The sequence below is a fragment of the Equus quagga genome, chromosome 14, assembly GCF_021613505.1.
Source record: "Equus quagga isolate Etosha38 chromosome 14, UCLA_HA_Equagga_1.0, whole genome shotgun sequence".
Lineage (NCBI taxonomy): Eukaryota > Metazoa > Chordata > Mammalia > Perissodactyla > Equidae > Equus > Equus quagga.
The window spans coordinates 17,486,171-17,509,396 of NC_060280.1; the positions used below are offsets into that span (position 1 = coordinate 17,486,171).

General features: G+C 35.7%; 1 protein-coding gene across 2 annotated transcripts in view; it reads right to left on the reverse strand.

The window, feature by feature from the left end:
* The window catches only part of USP47 (ubiquitin specific peptidase 47), a 110,829-nt gene that overhangs the window by 47,273 nt on the left and 40,330 nt on the right, over positions 1 to 23,226 (reverse strand). For both annotated transcript variants that reach the window (XM_046684888.1, XM_046684886.1), the window contains 7 exons: positions 20,440 to 20,643; positions 16,651 to 16,764; positions 15,017 to 15,155; positions 10,157 to 10,253; positions 6,030 to 6,175; positions 5,397 to 5,476; positions 3,186 to 3,335 (listed from right to left, as the gene is read on the reverse strand). In XM_046684888.1, coding sequence (XP_046540844.1) covers positions 3,186 to 3,335; positions 5,397 to 5,476; positions 6,030 to 6,175; positions 10,157 to 10,253; positions 15,017 to 15,155; positions 16,651 to 16,764; positions 20,440 to 20,643 — 930 coding nt within the window. The remainder of the gene's footprint in view (positions 1 to 3,185; positions 3,336 to 5,396; positions 5,477 to 6,029; positions 6,176 to 10,156; positions 10,254 to 15,016; positions 15,156 to 16,650; positions 16,765 to 20,439; positions 20,644 to 23,226) is intronic.

Below are 23,226 nucleotides of genomic sequence, written 5' to 3' on the forward strand. Positions count from 1 at the left end.
AAGACTAATACAGTAATTTTTCAGCTGATATTAATATTTTAGGATTAATAACAAAATACGTAAAACAATTGGAAATTATAACAAATATTTCAGTATTCTCATTCCCCCTCAACATCCCAAGGACATAAATGTTAATGTAACACAGTAGAGATATTCCTTAAATCACGTTAATCTAATGTAGAACTTCCCAAAATACGTTCCTCAGAATCCAAGCGTCCCTTGAAATATCAACAGATATCCCATAGAGAAAGACAACGCTAAGTCAAACACAGTTAAATTTCTCTACTACAGGAATCTTCTGGGCATTTTAAATAAAATATGTACTGTGAACTTCCCAAAGAGGATTATAGTTACACAGTTTCCCAGATTTATTTAATCAAAGAAGTTTTCTCCTGAACACCTGTTAAATTCCACTGCAGACCAGTGTGGAACAGAACCCAACCTGAGAGGGGGAGAGAGAATGGCAGAAGCGCCTTTAACTATTGATTGCCTACTTGGCCAAGTAAAACGAAGATTAGAAATTTAATAAATATCATAGTTACAAGAACTAAAAAATAATTCAATAAAAATATTGTGATGAAAAGCTTTTTTTTCAACTTTAGGCAATTTTTAGCACTCATTAAAAAAACAGTCTATCAATCATGCTGGAAAAGACCATAAAAAGTGACTATAGATGTTATAATGATAAATTAGCTAAGTGCTAATTCCATTCATATTTTAATCTGAAATACTATTCTCAAGTTAATTTATTTGCATGGAGATAAAATGACTCTAGAAATTGGATATTTCAGATAAAGGTTAAAAGAAAAAATTTAAGTTTTTAACAGAACCTCACACTAACTGAAATTAAGCATCAGGTATTAACTTCACTATATGCACATATCTATAATATTGAGACTCACTGAACAGAACATACAATAAACAGAGCATGTAACCATCGATGTTGTGTGTGTATGTATGCAGATATGTGTATATATGTGTGTGTGTATATCCAATAAAACAAAAATGCCAGAGTCCATTAATAAATTAGGAAAATAAATTTAAAAACAGTTTGGTTCACATTAAGGCCAAATATTATATATAGTCTGAACAAGATTTTATAACGTTTCTTTTAACTAGATTTTTACAATCCACGTTTATACCAAATTCTTTCTAAAACACATAGAATTTACAAAATACACAATGGCACACAGTGATATAAAACAAATTTTAGATGCTGTGTGATGATTTCTGCAGATTAGGAAGTGTAGGTTATAGGTTTTGAATTCAGAAAACAATAAGAAATCACTTACCTCTAACTAAAGTTCTCTGAAGGTAGTATCCTCCTTAGAACCCCTATCTTGGGTAGTTTCACCTGCTGTAATTTCCCTCAAGAGATTCTAGCAAAGTTGAGGAAGTTTTAAATTCCCTTCCGCAAGCCCTATTAGCGCATGTGTGTTATAAACCTGCTCACAGACTGCTTCCCAGCTGTAACTTCCAATTCCCACTGAATCACCACCACCCCTACCACCACCACCATACGTCCAACAAGGGAGGACTACCTTTGGAGAAATCCATTTAGAAATGTAACTTTTTTTACTTTTCCAAAAGTATCCTCCCATTTGCTCCACTGCTGTTTCTATAACGTACTTGGAGAGTGGTGGCAATTCAGTAGCTAAATAAATAATGACATAAAGATTTAGCTAAGCACTTATATTTGTTGAATACTCAAATATAAGAATGCAATATAACAACACAAATAAAACTAGCCTCCTCAACATTCAGTTAATATGTAAAAAAGCTAAACTGAATGTATAAAAGAAAAATTTTTCATAAAAATACTTTTACAAAGTAGAAAAAATATCCTATAATGCTTGGGACTATCAAATATTTCCCTTGTATATTTCACTAATGAAATGCCAGTATTTAAAAATGAGTTAGCAAATAAGTCATTGAAAGACAAATATTAATCAATTTTCAATGATTTTTCAGTATGTCACTTCTATCTTAAACTGGCAAAATAAATAAAGTAAAAACAAAAAACAAAACTCGCCACTGGAAGCAACAGCAAGCTCACATACCTAGAATGGCAGTTTACAAGGGTACTATTAAACATTAAACAACATTTTTCAAATCTATTCAGGAAGCGGACTGAAAACTAGTGGAGGAAAGGAGACTTGATCTTCCACTATCCAGAAAAGGTCTCTTACTTTGGACTCCACTGACTGACTCCATAATTTCTTGCTGATTATTTCCTGATAGCCATATAAAAGCAGGATAAAAAAAGCAAAGGGAATCAATCATCCCAGAGGCCAGAGGACTAAACCATATCTGGTTTAAAAACACTGATTTTAGCTACGAGCCCCCATCAGCTTGTTAACAGCATAAACAAGACCCAAAACATCATCATGATGAAATTCTGCTTTTTTAAATGTTTTACTTAGCTCTGAAAGTTTCCCTTGGTTCATAATAAGTTTCAAACAACTGTTTCTGAACTCTCTAATTTTAAATATCAACTTAACTCCTTCCAAGACTCTCCTTTTGTATAAGTAGTTACACACACTTAAGGATAAAATGCAATAATAACATTATCAAAAAGCAATTAAGAAATGGATAACGAGAGGAAGAATGAGAAAATCTTAGATAATCTCCCAATTAGATACTCAGTATATAAATAATTAAACTAATTATATATAGTTCTGATTCTTCAAATTACCTGTGCTGATATAGAAAGTATGGCTTTTAAATTAAATTTTAGAATAGGGATGCTCCTTTAAAAAATATGTCCTCTGATTATCCAAAAATCAAAGATTATTTTTCCAATTATAAAAGTGTATAGAACAAAGCAATGTCCCTAAAACAAAAAGTACTTTCCAATCCAAAAGGTGGTCATAAATATAGCATTTATAAAATATACTGTTTACAGGTAAAAAAAAGATAAAGTGAAATAAGTTAGCCCCTATCAGAAAGAATAAACCCTGAGCCAAGAGGCAGTACATCTGCATTCACTTTCCCTCTTATACATGCACTATTAGGACTCACTGAAGGGTCAAAAATCTTCTAGATCTTGCTAGTTTAAATGCAGGAATGACTAACAACCCAAGAAGGTGTATCTAGGATGATACTTACCTTATGACAGATTATACCACTGTGCTATTATGTATTCTGTGTATGGATACACAAGCAGTCAGCTGAAAGGTACACACCACACTAGCAAACGCCTGGCTGGACCCATAAGGTCGGATGACCAAAGGAATATCAAGATATGTGTCGATTCTCCAGCCCTCATAACCACATTCCAGACATCTCACGTAGTCCTTCAGCTTGCCTTGATATAGTTCATTTATAAGATCAGCCTAAAAATAAGAAATTTAAAATTTACATTTTAGAAAGTGTTCCTTAAAAATAATTTTTTAAATATGTAAAAACACAATGATTCATGTTTTTAAAAATGAGTTTCAAAAGGACACTCATTCTTACTGTTGAAGTTTTAGAATGCTTTAAGATTTATCTAGGGGCCAGCCCTGTGGCCAAGTGGTTAAGTTCCCACCCTCCACTTCGGCGGCCCAGGGTTTCGCCAGTTTGAATCCTGGGCGCGGACAGAGCACTGCTTGTCAGGCCACGCTGAGGCGGCATCCCACATGCCGCAACTAGAAGGACCCACAACTGGAAAACACAACTATGTACCAAGGGGCTTTGGGAAAAAAAAGAAAAATTAAAAAAAAAAAAACTTTAAAAAAAAGAAGATTTATCTAAAATTCTATTAAAAGATCAAGTCTTGACAAAAATCAACAAAATTAGATTAACATTAAGAATCAATGTGCAAAACTTAACTATCTCAATTCTCATATTACTAAAAACTCCACTATTAAAATGTTTTGTTGAAATCATTTCTTATGTTATTAAACTTCATATGCTCTTTTCATTAGGATGAGAATACATCCTAATCTATCACTTTAGGCACGTTGATATTACACAGCTAAATAACTGCCTGTTTTTATAGCTTTACATACGCAAATCATCACTCTCACAATAACTTGTTCTGATTTCTAAAATCATATCTCCCAGCAAAACTTGGGAACTCAGGAGGAATTTCCCCAGCTGATCCTAACGGAGGTGCTGATCCACAGAGGGATGTAACAAGGGGAAGGGTAACTTCAGACCCTGCAAAGAGGAAACAGCCACTAATACTGTCTACATAAAGTTACTAAAATATAATTCCATAAGGCTATGTAGAGAAACCAGAAAACTAAACAAACTTAAAGATTTTTTCAGTATGTCTTAAGTAAGAATAGACAAGAAGGAAGGCATATTACAGTTTACCTTTTTCATAAATTTACATCCCTTCAAATGTCTAGGACTTAAAAGCCTTCAAACTAGGATCCACCATCATGTCTACTCAAATACTATTTATTTAATGAAGTCTTCTTCAATCACCTGCCATATCTGATTATGTCTTCTGCACCGGGAGAGCACTGCTAAGTGCTGCACTCCACTGTTTTTTCCGTTTTGACAGCAACCCACAGTAAGAAACTAACTCACATCGCAACCCAGTACACATAACTGTAACAAAAGTTGCATAAAACAATACTTACCCTTACTTATGTGAGTCTCTCTTCTACTTTTCTATTCTATTCCATTTTTTTAAAGTGCTGGTGTGGATTCACTAAACTGATTTCATAACCCATGAATGGATCACAATCTACAGTTTGAAAAACTCTGGTCCAAGCCATCATAATAGTTCCAATCAGAGAGCAGACCCTCTCGGCTATGTTCCAGATTCTTCCCCTACACTATCCCTCTGATCCCCTATCACTACATTCAGTATAAACCCTCCTCTGAGTGGGTCCTGAGCCCTACCCAGTTCATCCCAATGATATGTCTAGTGTTCTGCTCACTTCTCACCTCTTCCTCTTTCCAGCTGGTAAGAAGAATAGGGTCAGATTAACAAGGATTCTAAATGTCAAAAGAATATGACTATACCTCATTGGTCAAAACAAAGGTAAAACTTGATAAATATACATTATAATGTGCTACAGATTATAAGACATATAATTTACTTGGTAAATATCTGAAAATACTGTTCAAAAATCATCCCCCCAAAATGTATATAAGCACACACATATATATGTATATATATAAATTACATAGTTTTTAGCTAAGAAGAGACCGTCTAGATAATAAGTTCCAACTTGCTTATTTTAAAGATGAAGAAACTGAGGTCCAGGGTGTTTACTGAGGATCTTTACGACTCAGTGAATGGCCAAGTGAGAACCCAGTACTTTCAATTCCTCATTTGGTACTTTACCAACTGACTAATGCCCAAGGTTTAAGACACTCCACGAGAATAAAAGCCACTTTAAGGTAATGAATGATTTATTAGAAAGCACTCGCCTCCACTGAGAGAGGTGACTTACCTGTTCTGTTTGTTTCCATTTCTGCTCTAAAGCATCAAACATGACTCTGCACAGTTCTTGTACATCATGCTGCTGCCAAGCTATTTTAAGACAAAATTCAATAAAAATAGCAATAAGTGTAATGTAATAAAACATTAACTTGCTGTTTAAAAGCAAATTTGTCAGAAATATGGAAAAGTTTACACAAAATAATGTTCAACTTAAAAAGAACACAAAATATACACTACAGTCATGAAAAGGCAATCACAAGGAAAAGAATCAAGAGATATCAGCATTTTATAAATAACATGCTTTATGGTGCCACACTATTTGCTATTTCTGCTTTTTTTTTCACTGTAGAGTTAAAAAATATATTAAGAAAAATCTAAGATGACAAATTTTAAAAATTTTAGTTTAAGTACATAAAAATAGAGTATAACTAAATTTATTTTACAAGAACATTTTAATTCATGAAAAATTTACCCTCAGAGATTAAATTTCAAAAATAAGCTATTTTTAAATCCCAGCAAAAAGCAATGAAAAGGTTTAAGGTAAAGTTAATTAAGCTGTTACTATGTATTATTTGTTTATAATACTGTCTCCCAGAACCCCTCTGAATATTGGAAATACTTAGCATTACAAGAGAATTAGTACCCTCACTACTATCCCATCCAAAGCTCCTTGTAACATCTGTGGTTTCAATTGCTCTCTTTTTGCTGGTTTGTAACAAAACAAAAAGCCTCTGAAGTTGGTATGGGATACTTGTCACTGGATCTTCTTCAGATTCTTCAAATTCCCACCTATTGAAATGAAATGTTTGAAAATTATTTATAAAATACTTTTATTTGTTAAAGCATAATTGACATTAACATCATAATACTGTAGGGTCTTAACTCTGAGGCTGTACAGGGTTTGGATATTAACTAAAGCTGGTAATAGCTAATGAGACATTAGTCTTTTTCTATTTCATAAAATCAGAAGAAATTTAGACTTTAACAAGAAAAGGCATAAGAAGGCAACACGAATGAAAGGCAAAGCACGTTTAGAAGTAATCTTCAAACTTCAATCTGATCAAGACTCTTGTCCTAACTATGAATTCACAGAAAATCCAGGGAACAGAACAATATCAAATGACACCATGGCATTCACCTACCAAAACACAAACTGTGGAAAACTACAGGACAGATGACATCAGTTTTCCATATATATTTATTTTCAAGAAATAAATTGCAAGGGGGGAAAAAAGATGGAAGGGGATTAAAAATAGATTAAACAGATTAAGAGCCTTATCAATCAATTCCAACGTGTGGCTCTTGTTTGGATCCTGATTTGAACACTGTTTAAAAAAAATTAAGGCGTAATCAGCGAAATCTTAGCACTGACGAGATATAATTTACATATGACATGCTGGGGGTGTGCTTCCAAACAGAGTGGAGGGTTACAGAAAAAAAAGACTGACCATGAGTTGTTAATATTCAAAGCTGGGTGATGAGTACAGAGGGATTCATTACACTATTTCACTGTTTTTTAATATGTTTTAAATTTTCCATAGTAAAACGTTTTAAAAAGAGGGGCTGGCCCCGTGGCCCAGTGGTTAAGTTCGCGCGCTCTGCTGCAGGCGGCCCAGTGTTTCATTGGTTCGAATCCTGGGTGCAGACATGGCACTGCTCATCAAACCACGCTGAGGCAGCGTCCCACATGCCACAACTGGAAGGACCCACAACTAAGAATATACAACTATGTACCGGGGGGCTTTGGGGAGAAAAAGGAAAAAAAATAAAATCTTTAAAAAAAAAAAGTTTAAAAAAGAGAATATAAGTAAATAAAATCATTGAGATAAGACTTTTACCCTCACAAACTTATAAACATCAGTCTAGCTGAGCTACAGGGACTGTCTCAATAACAAGCGAATTCCTAACTAAAAAGCAGATTCCTTACAGAACACGTAAGATTGGGGGACTAAAGTTGATAATGTACCCACAAAAGACCTTAAAATAATTTTATATTCAATAAAAGAAAATGTTAAAGACAAAATATTAAATAAGAATAATATTAATGATTCTCTATATCTTAAGTTGGCGATAAGATCATTACTAATACTTTCTACTTCCTCACTAGAAGGTTTTTAGTTTCAAAAAGGAGGCTGGAGCTTTAATCTTCCTCTGCTACAGTTTACAAACTTAGTAAAAGGCTTTTTTTTCTTCTTTTGGTATGGCCCTCTGTTAAAGTTGTGAATATTTTTCTTATTTTAGGGCTTAGAAGTTGCAGCTCTGTGATCCCATCCCGTTTTTTGCACACCGGAGCTCCCTTCTGCCTCGCAGACATCAGTGGAACACATTTGACTTTTTTCTTCTCAAAGCTTCCCTGCAAACACCTACTCATTATCTGACATCTGCTTTAACCCTCCACTCTTCTATATTTAACCCCTAGCCCCCTTTATTCTTATTCTTCTCAACAGAAGGGACTTATAATTGACATTATGGATCTAAATTTCTCCCAGCAGCTGTAAAGGAACAGTCAAGTCAAAATAAAGAATGCTCAAATTTCTTGCAAGGGAAATTCACTAGTGGGGAGGAATTACCGTAATATAAAACTGAATTCTCACCTGTCCTTTAGCCCTGGTACAAATACCTTAAAAGGTTTTAGATCTTGCTGGTATTGGAGTTACTCCAGTCACCTAAGTGGGAAACTTTGGTGCCATATTTGATTCTTCCCTTTCTTTTACTCCTAAATAAAATGTGTCACTAAGTCGTACTACTTTTCAACCTGAAACATCAATAAACATTGCCCCCATCTTCATTCTGACCCCCATCTATTCATGCCTGGTTTAACAACAGACTCCTCCAGGGTTCCCTATCTTTCAAATCAATCCCGCACACTGCAACATATAAACTTTGCTAAATGGCGTGTTTAACACATCACTTACGTGCTTCCACATCTAAATGAGTAGATTCTCACTTGGCTATCATACAACAAGTGAAGAAAATAGACAGAACTTATCCTTTCATGCTAGCGCGACCCTGCCTGCAGTCCAGCAAGGTCCAGCCGTTCTAAGGAACCAAACCTTCCTTAGCTCTACATTATGAAACATCATCAGGCCCTCAGGCTTTGTTTCCCCACCTGCAACTCTCACAATCCCCAAAGCATCTGGCCTTCCTCTTTAACCTTAAGTCTTACGGCCCCTCCTCACTCACTGGGCTCCAGTCACAAGGGATTTCTTTTGTTTCTTGAAGGCCTTTGCACTGTGGTTCTTCTGCCTTGAATGCTCTTGGCCCAGATCTTCACAGGACTGCCTTCTGTGGTCTACTGACACGGCAGTGCCTTGGAGAGGCCCTCTCTGACTTCCCATCCCACCTCCTGACAATTGCTTTCCACAATGCCCTGCCTTATTTTCTTCATGGCATACATGACTGTGTGAAATGAGCTCATTTATATAGGCTGAGCTATAGAAGGTCTAAGGCAGGGACATTGTCTTCTCCACCAATGTAATCTCTATGGCTAAAAGAGTGCTTAGCACACAGTAAGTCTCCAATATACGCTTGCTGAATGGATAGCCCTGGCTATGCTCTTGCTCTTCTCCACAGTGCTATAAATTTACAGACCACTTTCAGGGTGTCAGAGCGCATGGTGAATCAAGCTCCCAGGATCCTCATTCCTGTGCACCATTTGCCAAAGCAGGCACATCACCCTAGGCTATTCAGTTAGTTCTAGGTTTGAAGGCAGACTCCAGATTCCATCTATTAACCTCATCTCCCAGTACTGTGACAAAAACTCTACTTCGGCTGATGTCCCAAAGGCCCCTGTGACGTATTATATTTACTGGCATCAGCTACAATAAAGGCAGAATAGGGAATGGATTCTGGCATCTACTGTGTGCACCACTTCTAGCATTGCGGCCTTTGGCAAAGCACTTAACCTCTACGTGCCTTCAGTTACCTCCTTTGTAAAATGTGGATAATAACATCGCATAATTCATACAGTTACCATAACACTTAAATGAGTCTACCTGTGAAGTGCTCAGAACAGTGTCTGATACAAACTACTAATAATTAACATTTAGGCAGCACTTATTATTACTCACTTTTTCTCTTGAAAGTCCTCCTGTCTGCAACGTTCTCTCTTCCTCCTCAATATTGCCAAATCATACCTAGCTTCATGACCTACCTCAAGTTCTACATTCCACGCTAAGCCACTTTTCCAAGTTTCATCAATCTCCCTTCTCTCTAAACTCTCATGGCATTTAGCTGTCCTTAAATGTTATTTAAACTATTTCATACATACACATGTTGCTGTTGTGGAGAGATCTGTAAATTACTCAGGAACAACGACCTTATTTCTAAGTCCATCTCTAAATCCACCAACTGCCTAGCACATAAACACTACTGGGTAACAAATACTTGCTGAAAAGAAAACACGTCAACTTGTACAAGTAACCTCAGATGATGGGCTTACAAATGAATGCAATGGTAACATAATGTTGTTTGAGCAATTCAACTAATATTCAAGTTCCCAAAGTACATTAAATTCATATTTGCAGCAACTTCAAAGATATTACTCAAAAGTAACCCAAAAAAGGAAACAAATCAGTTCCCACAAATTTTTCATATGCCAATCTCTCATAAAATCCTTTTCTTGTGTACTATTCAAGGTTTGTCTTATAAAGTGAGAAATGCCCCAAACTTTACAAATAACTGCAAGAAGGTAAATTAGATTTTATTAGATAAAAACCTTATTTTAATTCTTAAATCAGTTTTATTTATAGAATTTTTTCAAATACTCACTTATATAATGCATTCCTAAATTCAGGAGTCATAAAAAGTGTTTGCAAAAGGCTATTCAAATAGCAAGTCATTGCTTGGTTTACTAATCCCACATATCCTTTAAAAAGAAAACACAAATATACATAAATCAGCATTTACATTAAAAATAACAAAAGGAAAACTTAATAAGAATTTAATACACAGCAAAAATTGAGAGCTTAAGGTTACTTCGTTGGAAATTATTTCGATTTTTTCAATAGCATCTAAAAAGACCCCTTTTCTAATATGCGTGCTATGTAAACCTTGTTTCTCAGAAAATGCAGAATATCTTGTTATACGTTATACATATGTTATATATACACAAAGATATTATATAGCATTTAATAAGATCTTAAGAGGAACATATTTAATATAATATGTTTAATCCATATAAAAATAATCTTTGTTCCCTAACTCTAAAAGTTGTATATTCAGATGGAAAAGTATTAATATATTCACTTTAACTATCATATATACTCAATGCAGGAAGACTGAACTGAACCAGTTAGTCCTGTCATCAGGCCCCGTAAACCAATTTCTACTAAGAACTAACAACATATAAGATAAATTCATTATATGAAACCTCTGAGTGACTTCCTCTATTTTAACAAGCCTATAAAGTATGAGATTCTATAGATCAGCACGCTATGCAAAGAGTGACTATAAAGTAAGAAGAGGAGCCAGAGATAGAAGCAGGGAAGAACAGAAGGAGGGAGGGACAGAGGGAAAGAAGGAGAAACTTACATGAATTTAAAATTCAAGTGAATGATTAAAAGTACTCAGCTTTATATATCTAATTGGATATGGCTACCATTGTTGAGGACATTTTTGGAACTTCTCTTTTCAAATAGACTTCAGATCCAGTTTATGAGATACATATACACAAAAAAATCAGTCTCATCATTTTAGTTATACCTCACTATTTGAGCAAAACGTGGTCAACTCCTTGCTTAGAAATTAAACTTGTTTACTTCCACTTAATACTGAATGGTCTGGTTGTCTCAAAAAGCTTAAATCCTTTTTCAATAGATGCCAAAGGTGTTCACTGAAGCTTCTCAAAATACTTTTCCAATTTCCCAACAATTGTCAAAAATGTCTTGAGAAACGGTGGGCTCTGTGGACAACTATATTGCCAAAGAAGGTGATGAAAGGACCAAGAAATATGCAGGATGAACCTCGGTCAGTTGTAAAAAAGAGGAATAGATTCCACACTCTTGGCACGTGTACAATTCTAAGAAGAGATCAAGAGGCTACCCACCCACCTTTCACTTTGGGCTAAGATTCAAGCTTTGATTTCTAACGCCTTTCATCTTTATTTTAAGAACACTGTGTTTACATATTTTGCTCTGCATTGTTATATAATTATAAACTGCTTCAATTCCTAACCACCCTCAACCTGAGTTGTTCTCCTAGCACCCTGTCCTTAATCCATATCGGAGCCTGTCTCTCACTGTCCTGTAATACCTATTTACCTACATGCCTTCCCCACCAGACTGTGCAGGGCAGGAGCTGAGTCTGATTTCTCTCTCCTCTACTACTTAGCACAGCAGCAGGCGCATATGAGGGTGAAGTGCATATGACCTATAAGAAACTCAAATCTGTATGATATCTGGCCTGATTATTAAGTGGAAAGCATTATTTCATTCTTAGTTCACATAAACAGACTTCCCCACAAACAACAGCACTTTGGCCAGAAGACCAGGCTGTTCGGCCCTTCTTTTTAGCTGAGGCTGCCTGGGATTTCCCTTCTTTCCCATCTCGTTCCCTCAACTCCTGAACAGTCAGGGACAACCACTGTACCTGTAGCCTTAAAAAGTAAATGAATACTAGCCTTGTCCTTTGTATACCTATAGACCAATCTTGTATCATTTATTTGTGACCTTGTTTCCCTTCCCTGGGCCTAAAAAGAGTGGTAGGGAGCGGAGGTTGAAGGGAAGGAGGGAGTAACAGCAATTCATTTTTGCCATTGGAGTAACAGCAATTCATTTTTGCCATTGTTCTTTATTCTGCCATTAGCAATAAAATCATATGGAAACCTATGGTCTTTTGTACTTGATTTAGCACCAGATTTAAACAGAATGAACAGTGTCTGACATAAATGTACTACTATTTTCTGAAAGTATAAAGACTTTAGTGAGACTAATAAAAGTGCTACTGAATTAAGGAAATCTCTTGTCATTATGCATTATCTAAATCAACAAACTTCAAATGATAACTATTATCCAGAAGGTCCTATATCTGAAATAGTTGTGAATCAATATTGTTAAGTATAAGCCAGTAAGGGAGAAGGATGTGAGAACACACGCCATTCTGCAGAGGGCACACGCAAAAAGAAATCCTGAATAGAACCAACAGGTAATAAAGCAGAAATCAAACAGGCCAAATAAAGTCTAACACAATAGGTCAACTCCTGGTGTAGATAAAAGGAAAGAATTGTTAAAGAAATTGGCCAAGGACAGATATTATGGATTTAAATGATGAAACATGCCAGTCACATAGTTCTATTCACCTGAGTCCACATTAGCCTTCAATACACTCCTTACTCCTCACAATTCACACCCCCCACCCCATCTCCTATCAACAGTGGCTGGCTACCAGAGGGAGTTGGTAGGCAAGGAAGACAGGAAAAAATGTTAAGTCCCCAAATCCACACTGCATGATAGAGAAATGTGTTCCCAGAGCCCTGAGTTGAAATCATGAGAGCATTTTCCAATGAAAAAATTTTGTACACAGCGCCAAGATTTACAGTTACTTCTTAAGGAAAATGCAAATTCAATAGTTACTAACAAAAGCTTTTGAACCACAATTCCTTCGGATGGTTATAGACTATTTTAATTCAGAAAGGCAGTACACAAGAACACTGGAGGAAAATGCACAGGTCGAGAAAAGGAGTGGAGTAAAGATTGTGAGAAATAATAGGCAGTGAGGACTATGATTACGTGGTAATGCATATCAAACACCTTTAAAACCTTTTTAAATAAATTTCAACTTAGTAATTCAATTTCTGGGAACTTACCCTAAGAAAATAACCAGAGATGAAAATAAAACTTATGCACAAGAAAGTCCACAATAACATCAGTAACAATCAGACAGTTTAAATATTTAAACCATACAACAAAACACCATTTTTCAGCCATTTAAAACTCCATATTAAAATACTATTTAATAGCATTGAAAAACGTTCCTCATATAATATTAAGTGAAAAATATAGATTAAAAATCTGCTTATAATATGATTCTCCCATTTTCTTAAAAGCATACATACTGAGGAAAGATGAGATAAAAAGAAGGAAAATCACTAGAAGTAGTTTTTGCAAGTAGTATTGTCAGTGATTTTCATTTTACAGTATGACAATGAACATGTATTACATTTGTATAATCAGAGCAAGTACATTTTTTAAAAAATATGTTTTAGTCTCTAGGAAATTATAGACCTCAGAGAGCCAAAGAGTACACTGCATAAAGTAGGAGTTCTATAAATACTTGTTGCATAAAGGACTGAATTGGTTGTCAGAATACAAAGGAAATATTTCAAGAATCCTGATTTGTTAAATGTGGAACCTTCTCTAAGTATTCCAACTATCTCAGAATAATCCAGGATGCTTATCTAAAACAAAATGCAATTTATCTAGCCTACTCCAGAGCAGCTAAATCAGTATTTTGGGGAATAATGCCTTGTAACCTACGTTTTTAACAAGTATCTCCAAATGATTTTTAAAGAAATAAAAATCTGAGAATCACTATTATAGACAGTGTAATGAGAAACAGCTTTACTATCTCCTATTATTTGAACAGAAGATAATTTTGCATTTTCTTTTATTCTTAGTAGTTTGCTGCAAAAAAGTTCTACTGATATAAATATTCCTAAATACCATAAATATTGCTATTTCCAGAACAAATACACCATTAAGCCTGCACAAATAGTCAGCTATGAGGAAATTATTCCACTTAATTACAAAGTATAGCACATGGAAGCTTACAGATCACATTAAAACCAAATCTGCAATGTAACCTTACAGTTTTCTTTTTATACTAGATATTTGTATGTGATATTTAAAATCATCTGTTTTGAAGTTCTAAGGGTAAAAGTTCTGAAGTTATACCTAGTATTAACCAGCTGCGCAAGCAAAGGCTTCCCTGAGCCCCAGTTTCCACTTCTTCTAATATGAATAATACTATATGCTTCAAGAATTTGTTGTAAGACGAAATGATATGTAAAAGTATCTAGATTCTATTTTTAGGCAATTAACCAATCATATATAAATGAAGAAACTTCTGCATAAATAAAGCGATTTCACTAGCTCAACTAATTGAAAAAATCAAAAGTCTAGGTTTAATCACGTTCAGAAAAAAATTAACAGGGATTTTTTAATTATATGATTAATTTCAAACATATAATTAGATTAGGCTAAAAGATGACACAGTAGGTCTAATAAAACAAGCCCGGTTCATCTGCTTCAAAATGGAAGTATCCCCTGTAGTCTATTCTAATGCAAAAGGAGATGACAGAGACATCCCTTTCCAGAGAAAGTCAACTTGAAAAACTTAAGATTAATTAATTTCAAAATACAAAATTATCAAAAAGAAAAGTTTTCCTTCAAAATATTTCAATATTTTTACTTTATTACTAAATAGTAGCAGTAACAATACAGTAAAAACAACAATGGGTTGAGAGAAAGAGAAACTACATTCTTGTTCCAACTTCGCTTCTGCCAACTACTGATCTTGCCCTGGGTCTCAGTTTTCTAATCCATAAAATGAGGCTTGAGATCTCTAAGATTACTCTGGGTCTAATGCCCTATGATTTTATGAAAATACAACAACAACAATAATAAATCTTACCAGTTTCTGATTTATTTAAAATAGATGAATAAGAGTAGCTTTGGCTGACATAGTCACTGGTAGAGCCCACAGAACCTTCTCTTGGAAGTGGACCTATAAATCTGTCATGGACACTGTCATCTCCAGCACTGGAATCCTCCTAAAATGCAGCATAACCAATATTTACTGAATGGCAAATGTTGCTGAAACAATGAAAAAAGGTAGACTAACAGCTGAGGCAATTAAAAAAAGATGAGGCATTACTATTACTGTTACCACCAAGACATTCAAAGGGGTGAACACCCTCGCCATTTCCTACGGGAAGGTCTGAAAGATTATCTGATACATAAAACACTTTGGAGAGGTGCTCATGTCTTCTTCCAAAGTTCTTACTTTCTCAATTTTCTTTAATTCTCTTTCAAATTTTTACACAAGAGGAGACTTTTGGTACTAATAAATCAGAAGTACCATTGCAAACTCCTTGATGACACTGTCTGTCATTCATGTTTACATCATCCTTGCCAAGAAAGCCTGGCAGGTAGGGGAGACTCAGTAAGTGTTGGATGAAATGGGCAGTATCCTACCATCTCCAATAAGAAATTCCTATTAATGAGAAAGATGTTGAAAAGGATTAAGGGATATAAAATCAACACAAGCAATTAAGACAGAGCTGAAGAGTAATTATTATGCATTTTAAAACATGAATTCCCATATTGTAAATCCAGAGTTCCCTAAATTAACAGCTAATTTCAGTGTCACTCAGACTAATCAAAATCTTCTCATTGCGTCATAAAAATGAATGGTAAGATTAAGGAAGAAGGCCACAGAGCACGAGCTGACACTGCTTCAGGATGGGTGCCCTGTGTCTGATTACTGTTTACTGTCCAGAGAGTCTAACTCTCAATAGACTTCTAAATGAAAAGCATCAAATGGAGCTTTTCCGGAGGAAAGAAGAGAAGGGTTCTGAAAAAGTCCATAAACTCCCTGAGCCTTAGGTTCCTTAGTCTGCAAAATAGCAAGGTTAAATCAGACCAGGTTTTCTCAATCTTTTTTAAGGAATGCCCCTCAAATTGGGAGTTACTGCATTAGGCAATCTCTAAGGCCAGTGGACCACACAGGAAAGCCTACTGAAATATGAATCCAAGTAAACACTGAAAAAATAGAAATAAAGCATGTAACTTACAAACTACTCATTCCAAAAAAAAGAAAGGGGGGAGTGGGAGGAAAAATGGCAGAGTAGAGAATTCTGGGTGTCTGGCTCTCCCTCAAAATACTGAAAAACCTAGGCAAAATTGCCAAAGACATAAACCAAGTGAATGCTCAACCAAAGGAAAGGCCACTGAAACACAGTAGGAGATCTTTGTGGCATTTTAACTTTTCCTAGACCCACCCCAATCCCTGCTGTGGTGGTGGTCTTGAAGATGGCAAGCCGCGTTCCCAGTGCAGCAACGGACCATTACACAAAATAACAGTGTCATGGATGCCCAGTGTAACTACGTTAACATAGACACAATAAACCAACAGAAAACAGAAAAATAATTTTCTATATATAAATTACAAAACATATTTCTCCTCCTTCCTTTGGAAAATTGCTTTCCAAGTAGCAGGTGACAGTGCATAAAAATTATGAATATAGGGCATTCTAAACAGTTTACCAGCAGTATTTGAGGCTGTTCACCGTCTTTATCTGTCAAATGCAGAAAGTTCTTCTTTCCTGGCTCAAAATTAGCATCAAGAAGAGACTTGTCACTGGTATGATCCAGTGGAGCCTATGGGCATAAAATAAAACACCTCACATTATGAGAAACACTAATTGTAATAAAACAAGTAATATGTAAATAGACATATATCCACAATTATTGGGCTCAAACAGTACTTTTTTCAAATAAAGATTCTGGCAAATTCTGTTAATCTAGACTTGGAATTAACTCATCTACTCATGTACTGGGATGGCTAAGTCCAGGACAGTGCATACACTGATAGGTACCCCAAATGTTCACATTTTCCAACATCTAAAAAACTGAAGAGAGAAAAGGTAAAGATTAAGAAGTAATGTTAAGTACTACATAAAAAAAGAGAACTATAAAATTTGTGTTTGTATGTTCTCTAAAATGTATGTGATATAGTATTCAATAGATTTTCATGAAAATTAGCTAAAGATAATTTTATATAATTAAAAACTATAAAAACATGTTTTGATACATGAATATAATGAGAGTCCCCAGATAAGCAACATACTATAATAATCCAACCAAAATAATTATGTAATATAACAAAACGGGCACCTTCTGAAAGACCCCTTAAGGTAAAGCTTGTCCTAGTAAATGATATCTATTTTAAGTTCACTGCCAGGATCCAGATGATCCGAGGGAGATAGAAGTAATCACGCCTTTGAAAACTAAAGATCTAAGGTATTTAGTCTTTACTTAACTCTTTTATCTGGTAGGGCAATTTCAACCCTACCTGTCATTCTGATACACTCTAGTTGGTGGATGAGAGATGGAATCTGTATGCCCTAAGCCCTACTCACCCACACTACAGTCCATTATTAAGAAGAATGAATGATGGAATGAATACACTATTATTTTGTTACACTAAGAAATATTTTTAATGTTTCAAAGACATAAGGAATGTCTCCTTAGAAGGACTTACTTTATGGAAACGTATTTCTTAGGAAATAAACATTATATAAAAGTACGGGCATTAAGGACAAAAAAACTAACTGTAAGAGATTCTGCCACTTGCTATTTGTGTGACTTGGGCAAGTTTCTTCACTTCCCCATGACTCAGTTTCCTCAGCTATAATATGAGGCTGTAATAGCACCTACCTCACAGAGTGGTTATATTTGTATAGAACGTAGTATTAGAACAATACTGGGCACCCAGTAAGTGCAAAATAACTGTTAAGTAATAAAATAACAAACTACATGATCTATTTTTTAACTTCAGCTCACATCTAAAAATCCATGAGAAAAATAGGAAATAGAAAACCTGAAGCTAAGAGAAGCCACATGGATAGAGGAAAGGTGTCTTTAGGTCCCTTACATTCTCTGGCAGGACATAACAGTCAGATAATATAGCTTGAATACATAGAGGTTTTACATCAATAAATGTGTCTGTGTGTAAGAGGTAGTGGGTAGCTAAATGGGCTAGGTTTCCAGAGAAGCATGCATATATGCAGCATTGCACAGTAAGCAGGTGAAAGAGGATAGCTGAAGAAATGTACAATGGGCACATAAGAATACAGAAATTGAGTACTTGAGAACAGTCATAGCTGAAGAAAGAGAAATAGGTAATCCTGATAGAGAGCTATATAAAGCTATTGTAGAAGTTAATTTAATAAACACTTTTTGAGTGCCTAGGGGGTATATCTATGGAGGACACAAAATTAATACTATGAGGTCCCAGGCATCAAAATACTTACATTCTACCAAGTGGAAAGTCACAAATGAGTAACAACTATAATAAAAAGAGACTATGATAAGTGGCATAGCAACAGGAGGACAAAGAGAAGGAGATTACTTTTAAAGTGGCATGAGAAAACATCAAGTAGGGCTTCTTAAAAGGAAAAGATAAATAGGACCTGGTAGACATATACGGCAGTACCACAGACTATCCTTTAAACTGAAAAAGTGGTTAATACTAGAAGTTACATGGTGCTGTAATGTGGAGGATTCAAAGTTTCAGATTAAATATTGTTTCTCTTTGTATATCTTGTTGGAGTAGCAATTTTACTGATCAATTTCAGAGGGAAAATGTTGACTAATTTAAAACATTAGTTCTATATTTTAAAAAACACATATTATGAAGTAGAAAGCAAAGTCTCATGAATTTTAAAGATAAATTAGGCAACATTCTTCTATGGGGCCAATTAAAACTATGCCTTCCATATACCACAGAGATACATAAGCAATTTCATTCACCATGAGAGCTATTTTTCTAGAAAATTTAAGAGCTGCAATAGCATAGGACAGAAAGAGGCAATATAAACAAAAACATGGAGATAGAAAAGTATGAAAATCTGTGTTAAGAAAATACATTACTCTGGGATCTGGGAGTTAAGATTCCAAAGATTTAAATGACCAATTGTAGCTTGTCTTGAATGCTAACCTAGGGAATCTGATTTTTAATCAGTGGGCAGTGAGCAGTCACTGAGGGTTTCTGGAGGGGAAGGTGACACGAGTGCCATCATTTCATCATTTAAGATGACTGAAGATAATTCTAACAAGAGTATGCAGGGTGAATTCGGACTGAGACAGGAAAGAAAAGAGTACTTAATAGTGCAGATGAAAGCCAACTCAACAGATTCCTTTGCCACTCTCCCATATGAAATTTATCAATGCCTCCTCTTTGCACTCATAGTGAATTTATACTCAAGTACTCAAAACATGCTAGTGTAATTATTTGTTGATACATCTATCTCTACAACTGGATTGTGAGATTCCTGAAGTAGAAGTCATAGTACCACTAAACTTCCTGATCAGGGACCTACCATTCTATCTGGTACATAATCTCTGTTAACGTCAAAATGTGTATCTTTCCACTAGTTTCTCTATCGATAGACATTTTTTATTCTTTCCCAAAACTCAGATTACAATATACATGATTTTATACTGTGCTTTTTTTACTTAAAAATACAAGATGAGGGGCCGGCCCAGTGGCACAGTGGTTAAGTTCACATGTTCTGCTTTGGAGGCCTGGGGTTCGCCGGTTCGGATGCCGGGTGCAGGCATGGCACCGCTTGGCAAGCCATGCTGTGGCAGGCTTCCCACATATAAAGTACAGGAAGATGGACACAGATGTTAGCTAAGGGCCAGTCTTCCTCAGCAAAAATAGGAGGCTTGGTGGCAGATGTTAGCTCAGGGCTAATCTTCCTCAAAAAAAAAAAGGGGCCAGCCCCATGGCCGAGTGGTTAAGTTCGTGTGCTCTGCTTTGGTGGTCCAGGGTGTCGCCAGTTCGAATCCTGGGCGTAGACATGGCACCGCTCATCAAGCCATGCTGAGGTGGCATCCCACATAGAGGGACACATAACTAAAAATACACAACTATGTACCAGAGGGTTTTGGGGAGAAAAAGGAAAAAAATAAAAATTTAAAAATCTAAAAAAAATATATATATATAAGATGAACATCATTCCATTCAGTAAATATTGGAAAATTTCCTATAGTTGACATAATACTATGATAGTCATCTTACATGAATTAAAAAAACTGATGAAATGACATTAACCAAACTTTAGGATAAGCAAATGCTGAATCCAGAACGAAGGCAAAGGGACAAAGGGATCCAATCATTGAGCTGCACATAGGCTCTTAATGCAGTTGTTACAGTTTTGCTTACGATATGAAAGAGGGTTCCAGGATTTCATATACTCATTTAATAACAACAATGACTATAACATTATTAGTAGCTTAAGAGAAGACGCTTTAAGTCTAGGATTTTACCGTATCAGCAGTATTGATTCCATTTCCCCACACCAAATCAAAGGTTCCATTTATGTAGCCTACTTTGTTGGCCACATCTTCAAAGAGCTTTCTGAGTGGAGTAGAAGCTGGTAAATTTAAAGTGATCCGTTCATTCACTGTCTTTGAATTAGTAGTATCTTGTATTATACATAAGACTCTAGGTTCTTCAGCAGCATTTTCTATCTGAAATTTTAAAAAGACATATATTATTTACCTTTAAAGGAAAACAAAACAACTACAATTAGCCGTAGTTTCTATGATTAAGTGTAAAACAACCCCCACAAAATAATATTTTCTCTGCACTGGTATTACTATTTTGTTACGTCTGAAATACACTGTAATAAATATGTCAAATATATAAAGCAGCATATATGTTTGTTTTGGAAAAACTGGGGCATATTTAAGAATCAAAAGTCATTCTTGTGAGGAGCTGGCCCCGTGGCCGAGTGGTTACGTTCGTGCACTCTGCTGCAGGCGGCGCAGTGTTTCGTTGGTTTGAATCCTGGATGCCGACATGGCACTGCTCATCAAACCACGCTGAGGCAGCGTCCCACATGCCACAACTAGAAGGACCCACAACGAAGAATATACAACTATGTACCAGGGGACTTTGGGGAGAAAAAGGAAAAAAATTAAAAAATAAAATCTTAAAAGAAAAAAAAGTCATTCTTGTGGATATTTGCTTTCACTTTTTAAGGCTGTAAATCAATGGTCAACAAGCCATAACGACAGTATACTGAGCAATTTTCAGTTGAAAATAACAAAATCTAATCCTTAAAAATGTGTCATCAGGGCCAGCTCCGCGGCTTAGTGGTTAAAGTTCAGCACACTCTGCTTTGGGGGCCTGGGTTTGCGGGTTTGGAACCTCCATGCTGTGGAGGCATCCCACATACAAAAAATAGAAGAAGACTGGCACAGATGTTTGCTTAGGGCTAATCTTCCTCAAGCAAAAAAAGAGGAGGATTAGCAACAGATGTTACCTCAGGGCCAATCTTCCTCACCAAAAAAAAAAATACCCAAAAAACAAAAATGTGTCATTACCAAGCTAGCACAGCCAATCAAACTAGCTTGACCCAAATTTCTGGGTCTCCTGAAGAAACAGAAAGGGACTGTGTAGAAATGCAGTGAGAATTGAGTAAAATTCTCAATGACAACATCCATAACTAAAGGACACAGACAACGAGGTCTCCTGACCATTATGCTGCTGTACCCATAAACCAGATGTCCAAAAAGTCTATTATCAAGGTGTTGGGAGCTGACAAACTTATCCAAACAGATCATCCAGCAGAGGCGGAGGGAAAAGCAAGGGTAAACTTCAATTACCAACTTAAAATAGAGTCAGGGTCACAAATTCTCCTTCCTGCTTTTTCATTTAGTGTATAGCTCACTAATTATCAAGACAAAAATTTTGAAAAGGAAACTTTCTCCAAGAAGCTATGCCCTCCTTCAAGCTGTTGAAGGACAACTGCTTTTCTTTTCCACTTTCCACAGGGGTAATAAGCTGCATCAGATCCCTTAGTGGAAGAAGTTCTTTCCCTCCTTCCCCTGTTAGGCCCACCTGAATGAATGGCACCACCATGTACCAGCTGCTGAAACCAGAGAGCAGAGCATCCTCCTGTCCCCTCCCTCTTCTTCACCTCACACACTGTCAGTTCTACCTCTTGGAGATCTCTTGAACTACCCCCTTTCTTTTCATTCCTGCCTGCAGCAATCAGAATCTTATGCTGAGATTACGGTAATAGCTTCCTGAGAAGTTTAACTTCCACCATCTTGTCTTCCTTCAATACAAAATAGTATTTTACTACGCAAATCTGATGACGTAAATCTCTTGCTTTCCATCAAAGTCAAGTGCAGCATTCATTTAACTGGGGGACCTCTCACCACCCCCATAATTGGGTTTTCAGAAATATGAACTGTACAAACTGAGGCTGTTTACAAGAATTCATTTCTTTCCTTTTTTACTGAAGACAGGATAGCCACAAGGGTTTCTTGTTTGTTTGGATGGGTAATACAATTACAGTCATGTGCTGTATAACAATGTTTCGGTCATCACTGGACCACATATACGATGCTGGTCCCATAAGATTAGTGCCATACAGCCCAGGTGCATAGTAGGCTAAACCATTTTTGTAAGTATACTCCATGAGGTTCGCGCAATGATGAAATCACCTAATGACGTATTTCTTAGAACATATCCCTGTCGTTAAGCAATGAATGACTGTATAATTTGTTTCTGCCATATACAATTTTAGATTTGCAAAAGATTATTTAAATTAAGGTTAATCCAATGAATTTAGAACAGAAATAATTTGCTATAAAAGAATTATAATGCTTAAAACAGATTGGCTAGCACTATGTTTTAGACAAATCAAACTAACTGCCAACAAAAATAATCCACAAAAATGAAAAAGAAAATACATTTCTATAAAATAAACAGGATAACAAAAAAGAACTTTACTAATATACTTCTCAGAAAGGAAAAAGAGCCTTCACCTATAAACTTAGGGTGTTACATTGACACATGTAACAGAGTGTTTCACATATTTTAATCCCTAACTGAGAAACATAAAATGGACCTATTTTAAAACTCTGGTTTACAATAAAAGTGTAAGCAATTAAAATAAATTTCAACTACAAAAGATTCACTTTTATAGTTTCAATAGTATACTTCAGAGGAAGAGCCAACTTTCCAGGTATAAAATATTATAGCGGCCAGATTTTAAAGCTTTAGATAGGTTTGGAGGCAGTGCTTCAAGGAAGATGACC